The following is a 24,999-nucleotide window of genomic DNA, read 5'->3' on the forward strand; positions in this document are numbered from 1 at the left end:
TGTTGTTTTTTTTTAACCAAGTCCTCCACATTAGGCTTCAGTTACTTCTTCATTACAAAACTTGACATCTTCAGATATGAAATCTGTAATTATTTTTATTCTAATGTAATTACTTTTTGTATGTGGAAATTTTTACAAAACACATGAAGCCCCTTGAAACACATCTACTGTTTACTTTGCACATTTATTTAGACAAATATTTTCCCACCTTGTAAAAGTAAGTATTTTTCCTTCTTTATATCAATGATTCCAAAATATACTTACAACATTTCAATTCCACAAACAAGACTTAGCATTCATTTCTTATGATATGTATAACTTATGTTTTGTTTTACATCAGATATACCTGATATTTCCTAAAGATCTTCTCTTAGCTTTAGTCTCTTCCTCATCAAGTTCTTCCTGTAGTTGAACTTTTTTTTCTTCCTAAGATACCAACAAGAAATAATTAACTTCATCATGAAGATTTCAAATATTATTTATGAAGAAAATATTAACATTACATTAATCAGCTTAAATACAGATTGCACCATAACAAACCATTAACTGAAGATTAGTTTCAGAAATTTATTCCAAACTGCAAAAGAGCTTTCTGCACTAGCTTTCAGCTTTCCCTAATTCTTACCCAACAGATTAGAGAAAGACAATAGTCCACTGGATCCACAATTGTTTTTTAAGACTCATAAAGTAGGTACAATAATACATGAACTTGTAGATAAATTTTTCTCTACTTTAAAATTCTTTCATTTGCAAGATTTCAGAAGGAAACAATATATTCATAAGGGGAATATTTTTCATTCGATGTATTGTCACCTGAGGAAAAAATCAGACAAGAGAGCTCAAAGCTTGCAACTAAATGTATTTTAATAGAGAAAAAAAATCAGTGAATAATTTGTTATCCACAACTTTTGGGCTTCTCCAATCAAATAGCAGGATTTCATCAGTAACTCTTACAATGCATATATAGCCTCAAGGTGGGAAAGAGGAGCAAACCATAGACTTCAGGATCAAAGTCTAACACACTAATAGCTAGTTTACATCCAGTCTTCCAATAAAGGAAAATGAAACAAGATATAATACACCAATATCTGTCATGTGCATCAAACACATGACATAATAACATATATAGGCAGACAAGAATTTATAAGCATAAAAAAAATTTATCAATGGTAGAATATATTACACATTTAAACAGACTAATGTTCTGTTCAAACATTTAGTTATGTTCCACCATCAATAAAACTTTCACTTATACCTATAAATTGTTCTTTGCTTACCTATATTATCATAATATACCTCCTTACTCAAGTATACATGATGTAATTTTACAATTTATGAACCAGCCTAAAATTTTAATTTTCAAAATATCCACCACCATAAGTCATGCATCTGTGACATAAAAGAATACACCACAATTAATAACCTCAGTATTGTTATCAGGATGTTTGCTATGGTCCAGTCTATACATCATCAAATAAACTATCCTGGCACATTTATAAAAGAATCAGTTTGAGAGACTGACTGCAAGGTGAAATATAATATAGTTACGTATCTCTATGGCAACATGTATATTAACATATCTCTGTAGGAACACACAGTTATATATTTCACCAGCAATGCTTAAAAACAACTTATATTTGGTAATAATACTTATACCATAAACAGATAAAAAATGCAAATGAAAAACATAGTTCAGAGTGAAAATTATTGCCTTATGTAGCTTTAGGTAAATTTGTCTGAAAAAAAGCAAATGTTCAAAAATGGTGGCAAACATATCAAAATTTTTGTGGAAAATTACAAAAAATGTTGGATACGAAATTCACTAAGCTTAGCATCGCAGTACGTGAATGAGATGAAGAAACTCTCTTACCGTCTCTGCTTCCTGTATCTGTTTCAGCCTTTCATCTTTATTAATTTCATCGTTAATGTCCTTTTCAAATTCACGTTGACATTTCGTCAATAAAAGTTTACTAAATTTAACACACTGATTTGACCCTTCAGCTGCGGGAACTTGCATCTATGGAGATTCATAGAAAAAAAACTCAAGCTGATAAGATATAAGTAATCTTATAATCAGATTATTAGTTAAACCAGTACAGTAGTCACTATATTCCTAAGATACTAAGTTAGAAAACAAATACAAACAAATACAAACTCAAAAAAGCCCTACTTATACAAGAACTAAAACCAAAATTAAACCAAAATAAAGGAACACCTTGATACCTATACTAATTGATAACCTAATATCCAACTGCAACGCCCCCTACAATCCCGTACCCGTTTATACTCTCGTGTAGACACGTGCCCCGCAACAGTCAGTTGCAAACTTTCTCTTTGTTAACCTGAAGATGACCTAGGAAGGTCAAAAAAATTGTTCTCTGCTTATCAATAAAAGTGTTAATACCCATACCAACCATTCTTAAATACAGTAGTCACTATTTTTTTTTTGATAAAAGCAATATTTTTATCAGTCACAAAGAACACTTTAATACGAAAAAAACTACTCACTGCTTTGAAAGATTATTAACTTTACAAAAACAAGAAATATGAATAGAGAAATATACATCCACTTCCTTTTTTTTTAACCCTTAAAATACTTTTAGTTAAAAGCCACTGAAACATTTGACAAAAATAAAGCAATAAACAAACCATGAGTTTTAGCAGACAAAACACATTGATCAACAGCAATACTAACCCTTAACAACTAGATATGAAAACTGAAATTATTAACCTTTTAGGTGTAGTTAGATTAACGTCATCTACATGGTCAGCTCAATCGGGGTTTTGAATCCCAGCTGACCATAATTTTCACTCAAAATTTCACAGGACAGTATACTACCATTAAAACTAATTGTAAGATATAACTTCAATCAGAAATAGAAATGAGTAAACCAAATTTAGTGAATACAGCTGTGAAGAATTGTGATATAGAAAGAAGAAATAATAATAAATAAACAGATTTATTATGACTTATGCTCTTTCAGTCTTCTTTTTCAAATATTCTACTTTTTCTAACCCTAAAGCTGCGAGTCGACTGTACAAAAATTGATGTTTTGGTGGTGAATTTGAAGAGAAAATGTGACAAACAAATTTCTCACATACAATTTGCATATTTTTTAGGATCTCAACTCTCGGTGAAAGCATAATTAAATTCCAAAATGATCCTCTAGTGTTGATAAAAGCTTTTCCCCAAGCAATGTTACTTTTATAAAAACATTCGATTCTGATCTTTATTTCCGCTCCAAGAATGGTTGTCAACACATTTACAACACCCATAGCACTATATGAACTTAGCAGGAACAATAATATGTTGTTCTTTTATTTCTTATAACTTTCATTGGTTGAGACCTGATCAAGTATATCAAAGTATCTTAATCACTGAATGATCTAAGACAATGAAAGAGATTACAATAAAAATAAAAATGTTTTTTTATTTTTACTATTTCTTCAGCTCAACAGTATTCTGGTCCCATTCTAAATAGTTTCTAAAGCATGTGGACTACCTCTCTCTCTTTCTCTCTGATACTTTAATAAGAACCTCATTACAGCTGCATCAAAACTTTTGCATCTCATGCAAACAACACACTACTCTTGAACTTACAACTGAAGCCTGGACAGGTGTCACTTTTGAACATTCTTCCAGTATGTATTGACTAGCTGAGTACTAATAACAGGTTTGTTTTTTTAGGTAACTGCTTTACAAAAGGCAATAAACATTCATCACAATTTGACACAAGTGGGAGAAAACTTATTTTCAAATAAAGATTTATATATAAAAGCTGTACTGTTCACTTTTCTGTTTGTTGAACTTCACACAGTGCCACTTGAGGGCTACCTACACCAGCCATCCATAATTACAGGGATAAACTACAGGGAAAGCACCAAGTCAACACCATCCACTGACTGGGCTAGTCTGTAAGAACAAATGATGGGATTGGCTGTCACATAATGAGCCTCTTACAGCTGATACAGCAAGCATTTATGGAGGTGGGGTTTGAACCTATTGCACTCAGATTATGAGACAACCAACACTTCATGCTGGTCTGTTTTGTTAGAAGACTTCAATAATAAGTTATCATTGAATAACAATGTCAAGTGTTATTCATCATATACCAGATATTGAAATGGCCAAAAATGAAAAAAACAATTTTTGTACAATCAACTCCATATTATAGGGCTAATTGATAAATAATTAAAAAAAATGGCCATGTTTCTGAATAAATAAATAGCTTACTTCAGAAATTAAGCCCATGCAAGTTATTTTTTCTCATTACCACTATAATTATCAAGCATAACACTTTATACTGCATTTCTAACACATAAACATCAAGGTTTTCACTATACTTGTTATAATTTCACAATGATACACATACAAAAAACAAACTGTGATACAATCTTAATAATTAAAAAAACTCTAGTACCACACCACTTTACAAACTAGCTACGAAACAATTATTTATTACCATAGCAAGAGTTTTACACATGTTTGCATATGGTACACTAAAGCTAGGCTCTTCAATAGCCTTCTTGAAAACTAAGTTCATGACTCCCACCAGCCGTTCTTCATTGTCAATAGGAAGCTCTTTCACTTGGCTGACCAAAGTTTGAAACTTTTGAGGAGTCAGTTTATTCAGAATACCTTGTACTCTTCTGTACAAGTCCTGAAAATAAAATCAAACTGGAACTTCATGTAAAGCAATTCTCTTGGTAATATATAATATAACATAGGTTTCAAACACCTGGATAGATTGAAATTTTATTTGATGTTTTAAGAAAACAAGTCACAAAAACACTAATCTTCTATACAAGTTGGAATATTTGGTTATCTTTATTAATACACTTCCTAACTCTAAATTAAGTGAATTACTACTTCCCCTAATATCAATTACATTTCACATAACCGAAATTACTTCTGTCTTGAAACCCGAACTATCTACTAAGTAAATAATTTGGAAAGACAAGATTTTCATCTACTGGTTATAAATAATCCAACAGTAAATACAAGTAATAATTTACTGTCACTTTTTCCTTTTAAAACATGACGTATTAATAATACAATGAGCTTAGTATTTGGATTTAACTTTCTTGCTTATATCTTAATAAAGCATGAAGTTTGGAGAATATAAATTTAGATCATAGCTACATCTATCTATAATTGTGTAATTTGTGCCAAACTAGAAAAATCATGTAGGTATGGAAAGAAAATCTAAAATGGGCAACCAGAGCAAACAAGTGTCACATCACACACAGGTGGAAGTGAACATTGAGAATTTAAACAGGTTCCTTTTGAAATTAAGAAATCAAAACTTATATAATATTAAAATTTCAATTATAAATCATGTTGAAATGCCAAGTTTATTGACAAACTTGTTTCATTAAACTTTGAATATAATTGTATACAAATACTATAATATGTACACTTTGACCAGCCTTATAACCACAGGTTTAACTAAAGATAAGCACTATTTTGTTTTTATATGAGAAATCATCTCTTTGGAATGCATTAAGATTTTGTTAATTAAACAGTAAATTTAAAAAAAAAAATGTAGTAATTTATTCACACAGAAATGTGAACACCTAAACTAAAATAAAACTATCATAACTTTCAGTTCTACATATGTATTTCAATAAGGTTTTTATACTTACTTGAAATCATTTCACTAGTTGCTATTATTTTAAAACCCAAAGTGGAGCAAAAACACTTATCATAATCTTTACTACTGAAGCAGTAAGTACATACATGAATAAAATAACCCTTTTTATTAACACTTTGAACACTTCACAGGTCATATCCATTTGACATTTTTACAGTTTACATACAACTAATGTCTAATATATTAACAGAGATGCCAACCATTACGATTTGAGTGTAATCATTATGATTTTGGTGTATACATTACAACTATACGTTCATACAGACAAATATTACAACTTGTTGCAACTCCCAATTATTATATATTATATAGGCCTATACAATAAAGTAATACATTGTTCCCCTGGGACTTGAAAGGGGTGAAAAGAAATTTTCTAGTGAGATACAAATAAATTTTGATAATAAATAAAAGACAGTCCAAATGGTTACTTGCGATAATCATGTTTGTGCTTGAAATAATAAAAAAATATTTGTATCTCTGAAGTCTACCAATAGTTTGAGTGCGGTGCTTCTCTATACCGGGTACGTGGAGGAATCCATAGTTACGTCATCAGTGCTTGTCAGCCAATCAGTGCTCACGTAGATGGGTTTTCTAAGCGGCATAGAAACACCAATGCGATCATTCACAAGATGGAAAAAAAGAGGCCTCATTCACCAGATTGTCTTGTTTCTGGCAAATCTAAAAGGACTAAAACTGTGAATCAAAAATTTAGGAAAAAGTATAGTGCAAAATATCCAGTCATTGCATCAAAAGTCAGTGACAGTCATCGTTTTGTACAGTTTGCCACATTAATTTTTTTCTGGCAGGATAAATGATTGTTCTAGACATACAAAATCGGCATCTCACCAACAAAAGGCTGAGACGAAGACAAAAACGATGCAGATAATGACACTTATGAGTAAGAATTCAGAATATGAAACCATAAATGCAGAAGTGATATTCAGGCAATTCATCATTGCTCATAATTTACCCCTAGCTGTAGCTGATCATGCAGGACACCTATTCAGAAAAATGTTCCCAGACTCTGATATAGCAAAAAAATATGGCTGTACTAGAACCAAAACTACAGCCATTATACAAATGTTGGGTTGTGAAGATGACAAAATGATTTTAAGCATACTTACTAACAGTGTTTACAGTTTAGCCACAGATGGATCCACAGACATGGATGACTCAAAACTATCCAGTGGTTGTATGATATCTTGACCCTTTGCTTGGAAAAATTGTTTGTTCTCTTTGACAATGGTGGAATGGAAAGAAGCTTCAACGGGAGAGAATATTTTCAAGCTTTTGGACCATGAACTGACAAAGAGGAAAATTCTATGGGAAAACTATCTTAGTTTTTCTTCAGACAATGCCTCAGTTATGTCTGGTATAGGTAAAGGTGTGATGGGACACATCTCAAGACGACAGCCTAGCATTTATTTCATGGGCTGTGCCTGTCACCTCATGAATATTGCTGCCCAGAGAACTGCCCTGCCTAGTTTCTGATATATTGATAGATATCTACCAGTTTATGGCCAAAAGTGCTAGCAGAAAACAACATTTCAAAGAGTTTTAAGGATTGTATGACAAAGAAACAAGAAAAATTCTACAACTTGTTAACACAAGATGGCTATCACTTTGGGTGTGTCTCAACAGAATATTGAACATGTAGAAGCCATTGAAGAAGTATTCTCACTGTGAAAAGGAAAATCTAGATTCAAAGAAACAAGAAAAATTCTACAACTTGTTAAAACAAGATGGCTATCACTTGGGGTGTGTCTCAACAGAATATTGAACATGTGGAAGCCACTGAAGAAGTATTCTCACTGTGAAAAGGAAAATCTAGATTCAAAGAAACAAGAAAAATTCTACAACTTGTTAAAACAAGATGGCTATCACTTGGGGTGTGTCTCAACAGAATATTGAACATGTGGAAGCCACTGAAGAAGTATTCTCACTGTGAAAAGGAAAATCTAGATTCAAAGAAACAAGAAAAATTCTACAACTTGTTAAAACAAGATGGCTATCACTTGGGGTGTGTCTCAACAGAATATTGAACATGTGGAAGCCACTGAAGAAGTATTCTCACTGTGAAAAGGAAAATCTAGATTCAAAGAAACAAGAAAAATTCTACAACTTGTTAAAACAAGATGGTTATCACTTGGGGTGTGTCTCAACAGAATATTGAACATGTGGAAGCCATTGAAGAAGTATTCTCACTGTGAAAAGGAAAATCTAGATTCAAAAGGATCTAAACATGCAGCTCAGTCAGGCAGCAAGAGTTTAACAGTCAGGATATCCTCTCAGCCACACAGGGACACAGTCAAGACATCCTCTCAGCCACTCAGGGACACAAGACAACAGTCTCCAAAAGCACACAAAGAAACATTTGATATAACTCAATATATGTTTAGGCAGTCTGACCTTGAACTAAAGAAGAGACAGTCAATGAAAAAAGAGAAGAAAACTAAAGCTAGTAAGGAAGTAACCAAGAAAAGATATGCACAGAGCAAGTTAGATAAGTTAACCGTTTTCTTGGACAACAAAATGAACTTGTTATTTTGTCTTTTTCTTCAGTCTGCAATTCCTCTATTTGAGCAAGCCAATTTGATATTGCAAAGAGAAGAACCTTGCATACACATTATGCATAGAACTCTGATTACACAAGTTAAAAATATACTTGTCAGATACATCAAGCCAGAATATCTTGAAGGCAACATTGACTTCAACAATGAATACTTACACAAATCTGATGAGGCAGTTTCTATTGGAAATGCTGCCAAGGAATACATTGTTAAATATGAAAAGGACCTAGGCCTGATCAGCATCTACACCAGTGTCAAGAAATACTATATTGCAGCTACAAATTACATGATGAAACATTTCCCTCTAAATTATGAACTTCTGATTCATGCAGAGGTTGCTGATTCAAAATTAAAAGGCAGCAAAGATTTCTCTTCTCTGCGCTTCTTCACAGACAGGTATCCTGTCCTTGTCAATACACATGAGCACGACACTATTGACAAGTTGGAAGGGCAATATTTGAACTATCAAATTGATACTTTCTCAGTTTGTCCTTCAGTTGAATGTTGACAAGTTTTGGGTTCAGCTGTCTACAGTTAAGGATGGAAATGGCAACCAGAAGTATGACTTTCTGTGTAGGGTTATGCTTGGAATTCTTACAATCTTCCATTCTAATGCTGACAGTGAAATGATATTTAGTTTAGTGACTAAAAACAAAAGCAAGTTCAGACCAAACTTGAGCACCTCAGTTTTGAGCAGTATTATAATACACAAGATGTGTATGCAGTCAAATGGACAATGTTGTTGTAACTCCCAACCATCCAGAGACATTCTCATGAAAGTAAAGGCTGCAACAGCTGCAAAAAACTATTACAATAAGTGTCATAAACATGATATAAACTAGTCCTTACATAAAGGCTGTTTCTGCTTACTGTTTGTGCATGTTTAATGTTGTTTTACCAGTATGTTTGTTACTCTGAACTAAATAAAATACAATTTCAAAAGAATTTTTTAACATTTTTTTATTAAATACACAAAACACAGTCATAAATGAGCAAGCTATAGCAATAATAAATAATAATAGTTATAATAATAATAATATAATAATAAACAGCTTAGAGACATTGGTCAGACCTAGTAGCAGCAAATGATAAAGGGCTCTGTCTACAATCATTACGCTCAGTCATTTGAAATAGTTGGCATCTCTGTACTAAGTGAAAAAATCACAAAATTTGGTAGACTTTAGTAAACATTACAATATTCTAATATATTAAGTGAAAATTCACAACATTTGGTAGACTTTAGTAAACATTACAAGGCTTTTGTATGCAAAAACCAGATTTTATGATAAAGTACATTTAATACTTTAAGAAGCAGTTATGAAAGGGGTAATACACTGCCTTAAAAATAACTCATAATTATTGCTTAGCATACCTCAGTTTTCTGTTCTTCTTGAGACTGTGGTTTCTCAGCCTTACGAGAAGGTTTCCAAGCATTTTCTGATGAATGGAGTTTTACATCTTTACTAAAGGATGATGCAAATATTCTTTTTCCTTTGTCTCTGCTATGTTGGCTATGTCTCCTTCCTGTCATTCCACCATGATCCTAAAAATGTGAATAACATTTCAAAATTTTCTATCCATTCAGTTAGTTACAGATACTAAATCCATTTTCCTGGTACATGCTTAATATTACGTGACAACAAGGGGTCTTTTGGTCAACCGAGACTGTCATACCCACAGTAATAAACATAAGAGATGATAAAAACACACCTAAAGGCCAGTCCTCATCATTCAATATTTATTAACCTTCCCTTAAATTAACTGTATCCCCCCCACATCTGAAAACAGCCCACTCCAGAGGCCAATCAGTGCTAAGAAATTAAACATCTACATTAGAACACTTCTAACTGTTCCTTTCTTCAAAAAAACAGCAAGTTCGGAGATCTTAACCTTTCTTCATATGACAATCTTTCCATCCAAGAAATCATCCTAGTATCCCTCCTCTTAACCCTTTCCATCAAATTCAACATTCCTTCTGAGGAAACAAGCCCAAGACTGAAAAGAATACTCCAAATGTGGCCTAACCAACAACCTATACAATGACATTAAAATCTCTTTAGACTTGTATAATTTGTCTTGCCACTAGCAATAACAAATTGCTTGGATGGCTTAAGAGACTCATCAGTCTGAACATCTAGAATTTTTTCTTCCACAACACTATTGAAGTTATTCCCATCAAAATTATACTCATAATTTAAATTGTGATATCCCCATATAATACCTTGTCTTTATTGTAACCCAAACCCATCTGCCATTTATTCACCTGACTCATAAAATAATCCAAATACAGTAAAAGTAAATAAATCCATTGCCCATTCTTTCACCTATGTCATTGATGTAATTCAAAAAAGCAAAGTTTCTAACAATGAGCCCACAGGTACCCTGTCACTACGTCAATCAAATTTAACTTAACTCCATTCACAGCTCTCAGCTTTCATCCACCCACCCAGTTTTCTACCCAAAGAGTCAACTTATCACCTACACCTACAGAGATAACTTTCCCAATATTTTTATATGGCATCTTATCAAATGCTTTCTGAAAATCCAGATCTCCACATCCACATCTTCATCTCTGTAAGCAGTAACATCTTCAGAGAATGTCAATTATAAATACCATGACAAATTTTATAATTTCCCTTGAAAGGAAGACCAACATTAGCCAAATTAGTCTTCATTGTTCAAAAATGTAGAAATATATAACAGTAAACAGCTCACATATCCAGTCCTTAATCTCTTTCAAAACTCTTGGGTAAATATAAATCTGAATCAGGTGCTTTATCATTCTTTAAACTTTCCAATTTTTCTCAGAATTAATGTAATCATTTTGTTTAACTTTATATCCATTTAACATCTAACAACTATTCAGGTTCAAGACTGTCGCTTGAACCTTCATTGGTAAAAACTGAAGGAAAAGTAGAATTTAATAACTCAGTCCCAGAACTAAAAAACATAACTGTGGGAGCACTTTAATGAACACTTCTGTTTCCAATCGGCTTACAATGGTTTGTGTGAACAAGCTTAATTTGTGTAAAGTTATTTTTACCTTCAATATTTTAGAACCATGACCTGTATCCTGCTGCTAAGACAATTTTACTGTATTCTTTGATAGATTGTTTAGGCAGAGATTTCATGATGACAACTGCCTATTGTGGAGACACAAGCGTAGAGGATGATGTTTCAAAAGTCTTCCGCCTTTCGTCTTCAAGTGTGTTTGTTTTTGAATTTCGCACAAAGCTACTCGAGGGCTATCTGTGCTAGCCGTCCCTAATTTAGCAGTGTAAGACTAGAGGGAAGACAGCTAGTCATCACCACCCACCGCCAACTCTTGGGCTACTCTTTTACCAACGAATAGTGGGATTGACCGTCACATTATAATGCCCCCACGGCTGAAATGGCAAGCAAGTTTGGCGCGATGGGGATGCAAATCCGCGACTCTCAGATTACGAGTCGCACGCCTTAACACGCTTGGCCATGCTGGGCCTCATCTTCAAGTCTTGAAAACAAAAGACAGAAGACTTTCAAAACATTGTCCTCTATGCTTATGTCTCCACAAGAGGCAGTTGCTGTCCATTCTACAAAGTTTCATCAATTTCATTGTAGATTAGAGGGAAATTTCAAAAATGTTTCCTTAATGAAATACTTTATGAATAAATATTTCAGATTTTAACAACACTAATAAAATCACATTCTTTATCTGCTGTATGTTTATATCAACAACAATCTTTTGTTTGTCACATTTAAGTAACTTTATATTAATGTTTGCCAAAACTTATAAAGAATTAAAAAGCACCTAACAATACATACAAGTTACAAAATAAACCACTGATATCACTGCAATACATAATTGCATACATACATATATATCATATTAATTATTAAGAAAATAATAACAGTGAAAAAATCAATATAAAGCATAATGAATAATTCATACTTTTAGCATAAGTTCTGTAGCAAAAATATATTCAAAATTTAAAAACCCTAGTCAGATTCTCATTTGTATACAAACACTATACTTTTAGTAGCACAACATGTAACTAATGCCTGACTTACGTTTCTTTGCTGCCCACCACTAGCATAAATGGGCATAAATGAATCAGAATGACTGCTCAAGGACTGACCATGATTCTGAGGTTTTCCAATATCCCCTTGTTTGGAAAGTGTGGCCTAGTACAGAGGGAAAAAATAAATAAATAACCTCTCTTTATGACTGGCTCCTGTTTTTAATAAATTGTTTATTATGCAACTATTTTAACATTGCAGTCTATTTAATTGTATATACACTCACAAGTGCCAGTTAATTTATCTAATAAATTATTTGTTTTCATTTATAGTACAGATTAAACAGTAAAACAATAAATCATTATTTCTTTTCCATTCACGTTTAATGGTAAATTAAGAAAAAATATTAACACTGTAGTTGCTACAACCAAATTGTCAGTTTAGAGAAAAGTCAAACAAGGACCTTAATCATGTGCTTCAAAACTGAGTAAAAGCAGTTGTTAAAAAAAAAAATGTCTTACTTTGACTACTTACAAACAGAAGCATGTACTGTAAACATGAGACATATTATGCCTTAGTTCTATGTCCTCCAGGAATTCCATAATATTAATATTCTGTTCCACCTGATTGTGAGCAACAGTGATCGTTTGTCAAACTTGGATACTAAATCTGTTTATACTAATTCTCACATCATAGTCAAAAATTCATTTTAAAAAGTTAATTTAAGATAAAATAAATCAATTAGCTTTCTTTCATGTAGTTTCTCTTTCCACAAATGTTCCTGCAGAAATTGCATAAAGCTCCACCAAACACAGATTATACGTGCAACAAGTTATCTTTATTAAAGTTTTACACATTGTAAATCTTAACTGATGTTGCAACATTGTTTCAAGGCAATATATTAACCATTCACTGTTCAGAACTCCAGTTCCTAGCCCAGTTCATCTTACCAAAGCATGCAAGTAGCAGTGGGCTAGTAGCCTATTAAAATGGGGCTGTCATTTTGTTGTGGTTGGGTATTCATTGCCTTGTGAAGAAAAACCACTCCCTGTATGGCTGATGGAGCACTCATGCTTTTCACAAGCAGTGCAGGAATGAAGCTTGAAATAATAAAAAAGCTCTTCTTTGGATTACTAAAAGCATTGAACCATTAACAGACACTGCCACCAAAATGACATTTGTAACTGACCCTTAGGCAGTACTTAATAAAATTTCGAGTGGTGTGTTCCGTGATGAATGACGGAAACAAAGCCACTAACATAGTAAGACTATTACCTGGATGTACATGGTAGGCCATGTAGGGGTGAAGTGAAATGAGGAAGCTGACAACTTTGCACAAGAAGTCCTTTTATAAAATCAAGTACAACTATACTGGAAGGATATCACCCTCCTCTGCACTGTCAAGATAACAACAGCATTGATGGAAAATCTTCATTGGCATTAAAAGGAAATGAGACTGCTGGAAAGGAAATTACCAAATGATGTAGCTAGGAAAAGCAAAAGATGGGAAATAAGATAATACTCAACCAGAAGGTCACTGAAAGCATTGGTAAAGGAATCTCTCTCTCTGATCAACTGCAAGACAACCAATCTTTACTGCAACCCCAGAAATTATTAATCTAATTTTCATATGAATTCAAGAATCCAATGATATGTTTGTGATATATACATTAAAGTTTGGTAAAAACTTTCACTGGAAAATAAAGGACTTAGTTATGAAATCTCCCTTTCTGTCATCCTCCCTTATTAGTGGGCTAATTAATTTTGCTTGAATCAGATACTTGTGCTTTAAATAGTTTTATTTGTTTTGTTGAAGTATGCTGTTGATTTGTTTCTTGTATGGTGGCATGGTATCAATATGTTAATTGATTTTAAAAACCAAATAAATCTGGCTTTATTTTTTTCAGTTCATGCTACAAACTGAGAGGAAAGGCTGTCTGAAATTTTCTAGAGACAAATGATAAATGCAAAATGTTTTTCTTTAAACACTGCTGTCCAGAAAGCCATTTTCAGTTGTCCTGCCATCATACAGGAGTCATGTCTCTCCTGCTACAAAATAAAAGTCTCATTTCTTTACATTTGTTTTTAAGATGTTTTAATAGCTGTACCAATCATAAAGATCCATTGTTAGAGTTCATTTTTTTTAAAGTGTTGTCAATGATAGAGGATTGAATCCTGATATCACAGACAAGATTTATAAAAACTACTGTAACAAGTTAAACCAATAGTATATACTTATTTGAATGTTACAAAAATATGCTTCCAGTATTCCCAAGGTATTTCCACAAAACTAGATACCACACTTAACAATTAGATTAAATGCTGAATTAAACATTTTTTTCCCTCATCATAGATTGACAAATTTTATTAGAAAGTAAAACAGGATAAAAAATATGGTACCTAAAACATTCCATGTATCTGCAAGTTAATTTGCACTGATAAGACATGCAGAAATTTGAAATTTAGAGTTAAGAAAAATTAAAATGCTTTAAAATAAATTTTACTGGATATGTGGGAAGAGCTGATCATTCCATCAGCTAGCATTATGTTCACTTAATTAGATACATTGATAAAAAAAATGTATTAAATATCACAGAATCTTTTGAAATCATGAAAAACTGTGGTATTTTTCTACATAAATATTTTGACCTGGAAAACATAGAAATTAAATTTTGAAAAAAATATTTTGTAAATTGTAACAGGTTGCCAAATCATGTAAGTCAGTTAAATCTTGCATGTACCTTGTAAAACATACGTGTTGTCTCTCATTATAATTCCTTGCTTCTCCTGAAGATGGCAGCACAGATCACTGCTGAAATAACAGGTTTTTAACATCCCTTTTCTTTTTTTTAATAATGATTTATAGTGCAAAGCATTTGAACATTGTGGTGCATTTTAGTTGCACATTAAATAAATTATTACAGAACCATCTCAATCATATTATATAGTTAACACACTCTTATCCATAACCAATACACACCGTATCTTTAATGATATCCAGCTTTGGTAATCCTTGCGGTTTCTTCATGGACGCTGTTTCAGACTGAAGTTGCAGAAGGAAGGAACGGTCATACTGTTTTTTACCTTCCAGATTCAGTGGACTCCATTGGTCTATGAAAGAACAATTCCAACAAATTTAAACTGCTTACAACCTTATCATAAACGTTCTTAGTGTGATTTAACATATAAATAACCGGTGGAAAATATCTATACAAGTGTAAATTACAGTTGATTATTCATTTTTAACAATCTGAGTTCATACAGCTATTGATAAAAATCTATGAAGTCATTCACTGTCCCTGCACATAACTAGAAATACGTTTTGTTTACATTTTGTCAATGTACAGTTTTCTTTCTAAAAAACAACAGAGATGATCATTACTAATAGTGTTTATATAGAAAAAAATTGTTAATAAAAGTTTATTGTAATATTGAAAAAAGTCTCACGTCTTATCAGGTAATGACCTATGAACAGACAATGTATAATTACCTGTTGCTTGTATTGTTTGAATACGAAATTCAGCAAAAAAACAAAAATCGTATAACTCAAAATGTCTGAAGTGTTTAACAATGAAAACACAGTAAATTAAATTTTGAAATTTTTAATATGCTACCTTAAATTCTCTGTCTAGATAGATTATTACACTAACACTTTTACAGCAGGTACAGCATTACTAAACAAAATGTACAAGTTTTTAAGTTAGAACTTATTATTTAGAGAAACACTTGTGCACCAAATATGTCTTAAAATATAGAATAACTAAGATAGCGAGGTATTACTACACCCAGTGTACAAGTGTTAAGGTTAGAATTCTTTATGTAATGGAATACTGTAACACCAAATGCATGTCTTAGGAATAGAAATCCTTAGCTAACGAAGCACCTTTACATCAAACATACAAACCTTAGGGTTAGAAGACTTTAAGTTGTGGAGCACCAGATGTAAAAATCTTAGAATTAAAAATCCTTAGCTGATGAAGCACTGTTACATCAAACGTCCAAATCTTAGGGTTAGAAGACTAAGTTGTAGAGCACCAGATATAACAATCTTAGAATTAAAAATCCTTAGCTGACGAAGCACCGTTACATCAAAAATACAGGTTTTAGGATTAGAAGCCTTAAGCTGAGGAAGCACTATTACATCAGATATCTATGTCTTAAGGTTAGAAATCTTTAGCTAGCAAAACACTACTAGATCACATGTACAAGTGTTCCATACAGAATACTAACCTGCTTGGTAGTTGTACTTTAAAATTATTTGACCTTCTGTTTGTCCATTAACTGTTTCCAGTTCCTCCGTTGCTTCCTGCTCCTCATTCAATACACAATCTTTTACATTGTTATCCACTGCCGATTGATTTTCAGGAGAAAATGTTTTACTGTTAATCTGGCTTTTGTCTGTAACTAACTCCTCTCCTGAAAATTTCTCGCTGTTGAATTCATCGTCAGAGTTTTGATCTTTGCTTGGAGCTTCCTTGTCACCCAAATTACTTTTTATAATCTGATTTTCTCCTTTATCCATCAAGTTAATTTGGTTTTTTTCCACTACTTGTTCTTCATGACTAAATTTTCTGTTGGTTTGAGTCTTTCCTTCTACTTCATTTTGATCTTCTTGTAACATTCTAATTGGATTAACAGATTCCTGAGAAAAGAGGTTAGGTGAGACTTGTCCCGGTGTTGGAGACAAATCAGGAATCGTGTTCTATGAAAAAAAAAACATAACTTAAAAATATAAGAAAAGGAAACTATGCTCTAACAAAAACAAACTTTTTTTCATGTACTGATTGTTAACATAAAAACTCGCCAAAAAAGTATGAACTGTCTTCCAAGTTATACTGTTGTTGCAAAGATAATTCATACATAAATTGCTATTATTGAGATGTCACTCATGTATTTTAATCAATTTCAGTCTTTTTAGATCTACTCTGTTACTTGTTTCTTTACAGAAATGATCCACCATTGCACATCAATAGATGACAAAATAAATTTTAAGATTTCTCATAAAATATTGCAGCAAATAGAACCACTCTAATGGAACTACATTTTAAAACAAAAATTACACTGACAGATCATCACTTTAAACCACATGTAAGAAAAACTGTTGTGACAAATTGTTGTTCAATTTTCATTAACTCACTTCTTTTTTGTCTAAATAGACATTCATGTCCTTCTCATCTTCAATTTCATCCTTATTTAACTCTTTCATCTTCCCACAATCTACATCTTCTTTTGCTATAAAAAAAAATTAAATAGCAATCCTCAATAAGTATTACTTTAATGTCTCTATGATTACAGATGACATTTTAATTTAATTTTTATTCATTGTATCTTATTCAAATACTTTTATTTTTAACACAAATACTTTTTAAAAAATGTAATAAAATATTATCCTAACAGTCATAACTTTATCAGGAATTGCCTTGGCTGAGCAGACTTATAATAGTGAAAACTTCCGATTTTTATTATTTTAGTTTTATGTTTAATGTTATAAACTTAAAATAAATAACTTGCACTAACCTTTTCTTTGTACAAAAAAAATAATTTTGAGACATCTGCAAACTAAACAATTTCACTATATTCCAATTATCACAGGATTTTACCAAGATGTATACATGGACTTTTACAAGTTTACAGCCCTCTTAGTAGAGTTTACATCAAGCAACAGTGTTCTGAGCGATAAAATTTCCTAAACTGTGGAACATTGCTTTAAAATAACTGACATCTGGTGTTAAAGATGTTAAAGATATGGAATTATGATGAATATATGATATAAATCAATTACTTCAATATAATAAAAATAAGTTAACTACAATCATAAGTATTATACAGAAAAATAAATAAATAAAATAATGGAATATTTATACATCACACACTACATTGTAAAATTACACCTTTAATCTTACACCAAAATCACAGCAAATAATGTGCTTTGCGTTTTATTTTATGAATGATATTAATTCAGTATTGAGTAGTAGCTGTCAATGAAAAATCAACATAAAAATTATATATTTAATCATTATTTCAAAGTGATTCTGCACACTTTCAACTGTATGTTTGGGATCACAGCCAGCTTTAGAAGAAACAGCAATCTCTTTATAAAAAAAATACAATTCCTTTCTCTAAAACCAAAATTATAAAACTGTGGTAGATAACAGGAATGTACCATGTGTTTTAAAAATATTTTTTAAAATATTGTTGAAAACAATTAAAACATTTTGTCTTTAGATGTATTTCAATTATATTATTATTTGTTGAAAAATATCTGTCTTGTAGACTATTCTGGAGAGAGGGCACTGAATGCGTTCAGTATTACTTGATAAAGATCTGATGCAAACTGTATGCCTTAGCATCGTTTGTGAACACTCGTATACATGGTTTTTCTATTTTGGAATAATTTATTTTATTAAGTCAGATACATATAGCACAACATGGGAAGTTTCTGGGAGTTTTGTAACTTTTTTTTAGCGGGTCAATCAAGTATAAAAAAAAAATAACTATTGTATAGTCAAAAAAAAACTGCAGAGTTAGGCCTAAGCCCAGAACTATTTTTTTTGGGAGAGTGAAACATTTTGTACAATCACCTAATAAGAGTTCTTCAAGTTGATATACAGAATGTATAATCATTGTTTTAATTAAACCAGAGGGACAACATGCAATTTTTTTCAAAATTGTTGTTTTTTTTCCATTAAGAATTGATAAAAAAAAGTTATTTAAGTAAACACATCTTAAGTTAGTTCCTGCTAGCTCTATCCAGCATCTCCTTTTTAATTGGCAATTAACAGAATTTCTTGCAGTGATGATAACATATGATGTCCAAGAATACAAACTGTATAATCTGTTATCAAATAGGGTAATTGCTCATGATTTCCCCATGTCCCCAACTCCTAAAAATAAGCAAATGGAGGTTAAGTGTAGATTTTGTAAGCAATGTTTTCCTTAAGAGAGGCTTTCAAACTTAGATTGTACTATAGCATTAACTTTGCATTTGTATATCCATACAACTGAGTTATTAACAAGCTTTCCCTTATATTTTCGTTTGCACTTTTGTGAGATTTTACTTTTATTATAATTTTAGCAGTTTTAGTTGAGTATATTTATCTTAAATCAATCAATGAGAAGAACATTGTTTAATTTCAACTTTGAGGCTTATATGAGATAATGCACAGTTCTACATTAATTTATGGGATGGGGAAGCATGGAAAGAGAGAGAGAGAGCTTTCATAAGACTCCTTAGCTTTCTCTCTCTCACCAAGCCAACACAGCCACAACACACACATGACTGTTTTTCTTATTGACAAGGAGGAGGAACCAGTGTGACGGAATGATTGAAGTATCCCCAAAGAATCCAAAAGATATTCCTGGAGTTAAGAGATTCAAATCTGAATACAATAAGAGGGGTACTGCACCACTTCTGAGACAGATATACTCTTTGCCCACTTGTGGAATGTGTAAGATATAAGGGCAGAAAATGGGAGAAGCACGTCCTAGTAAGGTCCAAAAGTACAAATCTCGTCCAAACAGTTTCTGCTACATTTGTGAAAAACATATTACAGCTTCACAAAGGAAAAACACCATGCACAAATTAAAGGTAACTTATTACTTCTATATTGGAGATAAAATTGGTGACATGGTGACAAAGAAAAACATTGGGCTCCACATGCATGTTGTACAGTTTGAACATCTAGCTTGATATAATGGCTGAATAAAAAGAGTTAGTATGCCATGGCATGGTGCAAGCCCAAAAACCTTCTAACTGATTTTTACTTTTGCATGACTAATGTTTCTGGATATTCAAATAAAATTAAACAATACGTTAAGTATCCACATATAGCTACTGCAATGAAATTAGTACCTCATAGAAATGGGCTTCCAGTGCCTCATCCTCCAGCAAATTTGAAAACAGAAGAGTTATCCTGCAAAGAAGACAATGAATCTCTTTCACCCTCTTCATCTAGTGATATTATTTTTGTGGTAACTCAACACAAGTCATCTGATTTTTTAAATTCTCTTTGAAAGCAACAATTGGCTCTCCTTTATAGCAACAAATTTTCATTGGCTTCAATAGCAAAAGTTTCAATTTACCGAAGTTGCCTTCTCTCTACAACATGCAAGGTACTTTGCGTATCTGTATAATTCTTGATGCACTAATGGGGGAACTAGGTACTGAGCATCATTCTCAAAAAAGGATACTTTATATTGACTCATCTAAAGTTAGTCAGAAAGCTGTACTTTTACACAGTGGGAACAAACAAACAACCATTGATTCCTGTTGCTCATGCTGCACACATGAAAGAAACTTATAAGTATGTAGATTATACTCGAGTCTAACAAGTATGATCATCATATGTGGAGTATATATGGTGATCTAAATGTTACTGTATTCGTGCGAGACTTCTAAAGTGGATATACCAAACATTGTTGCTTTCTGTACCTCAGAATAGCTGGTATGGGTATTAACACTTTTACTAATAAAGCAGAGAACAACGTTTCGACCTTTTAAAGTCATCGTCAGGTAAATCTGCCTTATTAATAAAAGTGTTAATACCCATATCAGCCATTCTAAGATACATTTTTACTTCAAGTGGGTTTCTCATCATCAAGAATTGTTGCTTTTTGTGTGTCTAGGACAGCTGAGATGATGATAATTTCGATAAGAAGTATTTGTTTGTTTCTTTTTTAATTTTGCACAAAGCTATGGGAGGGCTATGTGCACTAGCCATCTCTCTCAGCAGTGAAATACTAGAGGGAAGGCAGCTAGTCATCACCACCCATTCTTAACTCTTAGGTTACTCAATGAATAGTGAGATTGAACATCACATTATAACATCTCCACAGCCAACACTGGTGGGACAGAGATTTGAACTCATGACCCTCAGATTAAGAGTCAAGCATCCTAACCACTTGGCCATGCCAAGACACAAAAAGAAGGAATGGCCAGTGAGAGAGAATTATGTATCAGGAAAATTGACCACTTGGCCATGCCAGGGCACAAAAAGAAGAAGTGGCCAGCGAGAGAGAATTACGTATCAGGAATATTGAATACTGAGCATCCATCCATCTTTAGCGAATTCTCAAAACACATTTCTGCCTCATTTCATATTAAATTGGGACTCATGGCAAATTTTTGTAAAGGAATGAACAAACATGGTCATCTTGAATGTACCAGACTACTACTATACATTACAAAGAAACAAATTTACACACCTTACCTACATTTTGAATCCTTTCACCCATACAGTAATAAAGTCTCAGAATTTTAATGACAACAAACCATGTAGTGATGATAGCAATTATAAAACTTAATCCAAAGACACAAAGACTTTCTTATAATAAAAGAAACTACTGTGATTCTCTCATCTACAATGCAGTCATCAAAGCTAGCTCATACAACCAGGTGCAAACCCTCAATCCTACCAATATAAAAAGCACATAAATCTTATTCCACTTATGTTAACAAACCACCCAACCAATAAAAAGATCAAAGATATTATACTAAATAATTACACAATATTGGTAAAGACACTACTACTAAATCTCTTTTCTAGGAACCACCCATTATCTCCTACAGACCATGACAAAACTCTAGAAGAAATCTTTGTGCAAACCAATCTTAAACAAAAACAAAATGATATGCTAGACACTCACATAATGTAAACAAAACAGATGTGTCACTTACCCACATACAAACAGCACTACACACAAACAAGAAATTAACACAAGTTTTAACATAAAACAGTAATTTGCATGTACCACTAAATGTATCATTTACTGCGTAATTTTCAAAATAGACAATAGTTTATACGTTGGACAATCAGGCTGCTGACTTACTGACAGAGCACGAGAACATCTAAACCACGTTAAACTGCAAAACCATGATAAAGTTAAATTCAAACATTTTGCCATCAACAATCAAACAGTTCTGGGACTTTTCGATTCTTGGACTTGATAATGCACCATCAGACGTGAATGAAAGAGAATAACCCAAAAGGAAATCAATCTACAACTGGGGACCCTACAACCATCTGGTTTAAATTAACTTATTTTTTTCCTGTAGGTTTCTATTTTTCCATTTTTTTGTTTTAATTTCTACCTACTTATATTTCATCACGACTTGTAACTTTCATGCAACACAAGTAAATTTGCTCAAAATTTTCACACTCAACACCCAAAATACTATGCACACAAGTTCTTTTAATTCTGTGCATACCCAGAAACATTATTAAATTTTGATATTTTAATCCCCTATGTGGTTTTAACTATATCTGCCTTTAAAATCAAACAACAATAATGAAAAAAATGGTGGAAACTTTCTTTCAAAGATGTCAGTATAAAGAAAAGAACCCTTCTTCCACCCCTCTTCTTCCATTTCTTGGAAACTCTGGATGCTATTTTTTTTCTTTTTACTTGACCTTAACCTATGACCTAATGTTAAACCTTTTTAAAATCTTCAACAAACTTTTAATGTTCTACTGTACAAAATGTTTACTAAAGTATACATCTGTTGTTATGAAACTATGTGCACATTTTTAACAGACTTCTGTTACCAGTGAAGTACTGAAGCAAGGTGTTATTCAAATTTTGGTTAATTGAACAAAAATTTAATGTTAAATCTCCAACAAACTGATAAAAGAGGTTTAATTATATGATAATTTTTTTATACTTAAAACAGTTTGTTCTTCCCAATAATGTGCATGCCTGATGAAACATTTTTTCAAGTGTCACCTTATTCTCCTTTCTTATATTTAACAATGACTGCCAGTCAGCAGAGTCATGAGAAAGAAAAAGGTATCACAATAATAAAAAATCCAGGCCTGATAAAAGGGATATTCAACTTTGTTCATACTTTATAATTCATTGCAAAATTATAGAGTAACTTACACATGGAGGAGAGAAAAACATTTCTGTACTTTTTCAAGGAATTTTTTTTTAATATAAAAATACCCTTATGCATACCCTAGCTTTATAAGCAGCCCCCAACCCCAAAGATGCACATAGATTTAAAACTAAGATTATGCCAATTATTACACCCTTTTAAATGATGACCCACCAGTGATTATGGAAATGTAACATAATTTTACCATGTTAATTCACGTTATACATATAATAGTTTGTTATAACTTTAAAAAACAAGCCAAAATAAAAATGAATTGAACAAAAATTCTGCACTAACTGAAAAGATCTAGGGATACAAGTTTTAATGTGGGATTATAAAATATACCCTAGGTTTCTGAGGTGACTGCGGAAGTAGAATACAAAGTCTATCACTCTTTTCCTCTATTCGCCAGTCTCACTTTAGAAATAAAATAGTAGCAATAGATACAGAAATAGAAATTAAAAGAGTAAAATGTGGGTGCTCAAGCCCACAACATCCCACATCTATATCACCCTTCAATGCCTGCAGACAGTCGTGGGAAGGTGACTGCTCTCCCAAGTAAAGAAAAAAATTAATTGGAATAAGAAAAAGGAAACAAGTTACTACCATTTGGGGGTAAGTAAGTTGAAAACTTACCTCTTAAAATTAGCATTCCAGCCCCCTATTTAGTAGAAGAACACTAACTGACAACACAGCAAATAAATTATAGCCACATAAAACATCTCATCCAGCTATCCAAACAAACTAATATTGCTCCCAACGACCACCCATTTGCCAAGTCTACTGCAAGTACCATGTTTTAAAGTAGCCTTTATATGCAGCAAGGTACACATTGTATAAAGTAGAGCAGAGTTGTTAAATAAACTTATTCATATTTAAGTACAATTTCTCTAATGTTTTATTTCTTTATATTTTTTAAATACATTCTTATATTTGTTAAATTCATTAACTATTAATTTTTGTATCAGTATTTCAACATTACTGATAAAATATTGTAATTTATTACGAATTTTACAATATCTGACTACACTGTAAAGTTATAATGTTTATAACTGAAGGGTGTGGCACATTACTATTAAAAAGAGGGTAAACCATAGATTGGAAAAGCAAAATATCTTATTTTATTAAAAATATTTATATTCAAATCGTTGTCAACTATTTTAATTTCTAAATCTAAATAATGTATTTCTGTATTAGATATTGAAGTATTTACAATTTCTAATTCTGTTAAATAAGTAGTGTTAATAACAGTTATTTCAGGATTATTTATACTAATTAAGTCATGTATATATCTAATCTAAGTTAAAGTTAAAAATACCTGGATTTGTGTAGTTTTCAACAAATATATTCTCATAATAGTAAAGATGTAAATTTTTAATACAAATACAATAATTAGCTCCCATTGGAACTCAAAACCTATTTATTGAAAAATATATAACTACAGAAACTTAACATATCTTTTATATTTCTGGAACTAAATTTTCTTTCTTCCAGTACTAAGAAAGGATAACAGAACTGTACAATTAATGAATATGAAACAAAGATTAAATATTTTAATATAATTGTGGTATACAGTGTGGTGAAATAAAATGTTTGAATATTATTCATTTGTTCACAATTTTTTTTAAGATATTTTAAAATAAATTATTTTTATTATCCAAATAGTATACTTTTAATTATTAACACTTACATCTTTTATATTATCAAGAAAAATGTTGAGTAATTTATTTAATAATATAGCTGGTTGTTTGATAACTAGAAATAAATAATTTAATTGTATATTTATGTAGTTTGGGAATAGCATAAAGAAACGTTAAATCCACATGAGAATTTTGTTTAGAATAAAGTTTATTATGAGCTTTAATGAAATGTTTAATTACTGTATCTTTGGATTGGTTAACAG

General features: G+C 31.8%; 1 protein-coding gene across 7 annotated transcripts in view; it reads right to left on the bottom strand.

Moving 5' to 3' along the window:
• The window catches only part of LOC143227824 (eukaryotic translation initiation factor 4 gamma 1-like), an 82,408-nt gene that overhangs the window by 24,926 nt on the left and 32,483 nt on the right, over window positions 1–24,999 (bottom strand). For all 7 annotated transcript variants that reach the window (XM_076459086.1, XM_076459092.1, XM_076459091.1 and 4 more), the window contains 8 exons: window positions 17,361–17,455; window positions 16,454–16,925; window positions 15,204–15,334; window positions 12,275–12,388; window positions 9,597–9,767; window positions 4,464–4,661; window positions 1,871–2,017; window positions 347–426 (listed from right to left, as the gene is read on the bottom strand). In XM_076459086.1, coding sequence (XP_076315201.1) covers window positions 347–426; window positions 1,871–2,017; window positions 4,464–4,661; window positions 9,597–9,767; window positions 12,275–12,388; window positions 15,204–15,334; window positions 16,454–16,925; window positions 17,361–17,455 — 1,408 coding nt within the window. The remainder of the gene's footprint in view (window positions 1–346; window positions 427–1,870; window positions 2,018–4,463; window positions 4,662–9,596; window positions 9,768–12,274; window positions 12,389–15,203; window positions 15,335–16,453; window positions 16,926–17,360; window positions 17,456–24,999) is intronic.

The sequence above is a fragment of the Tachypleus tridentatus genome, chromosome 10 (genome assembly GCF_004210375.1).
Source record: "Tachypleus tridentatus isolate NWPU-2018 chromosome 10, ASM421037v1, whole genome shotgun sequence".
Taxonomy (NCBI): Eukaryota; Metazoa; Arthropoda; class Merostomata; order Xiphosura; family Limulidae; genus Tachypleus; species Tachypleus tridentatus.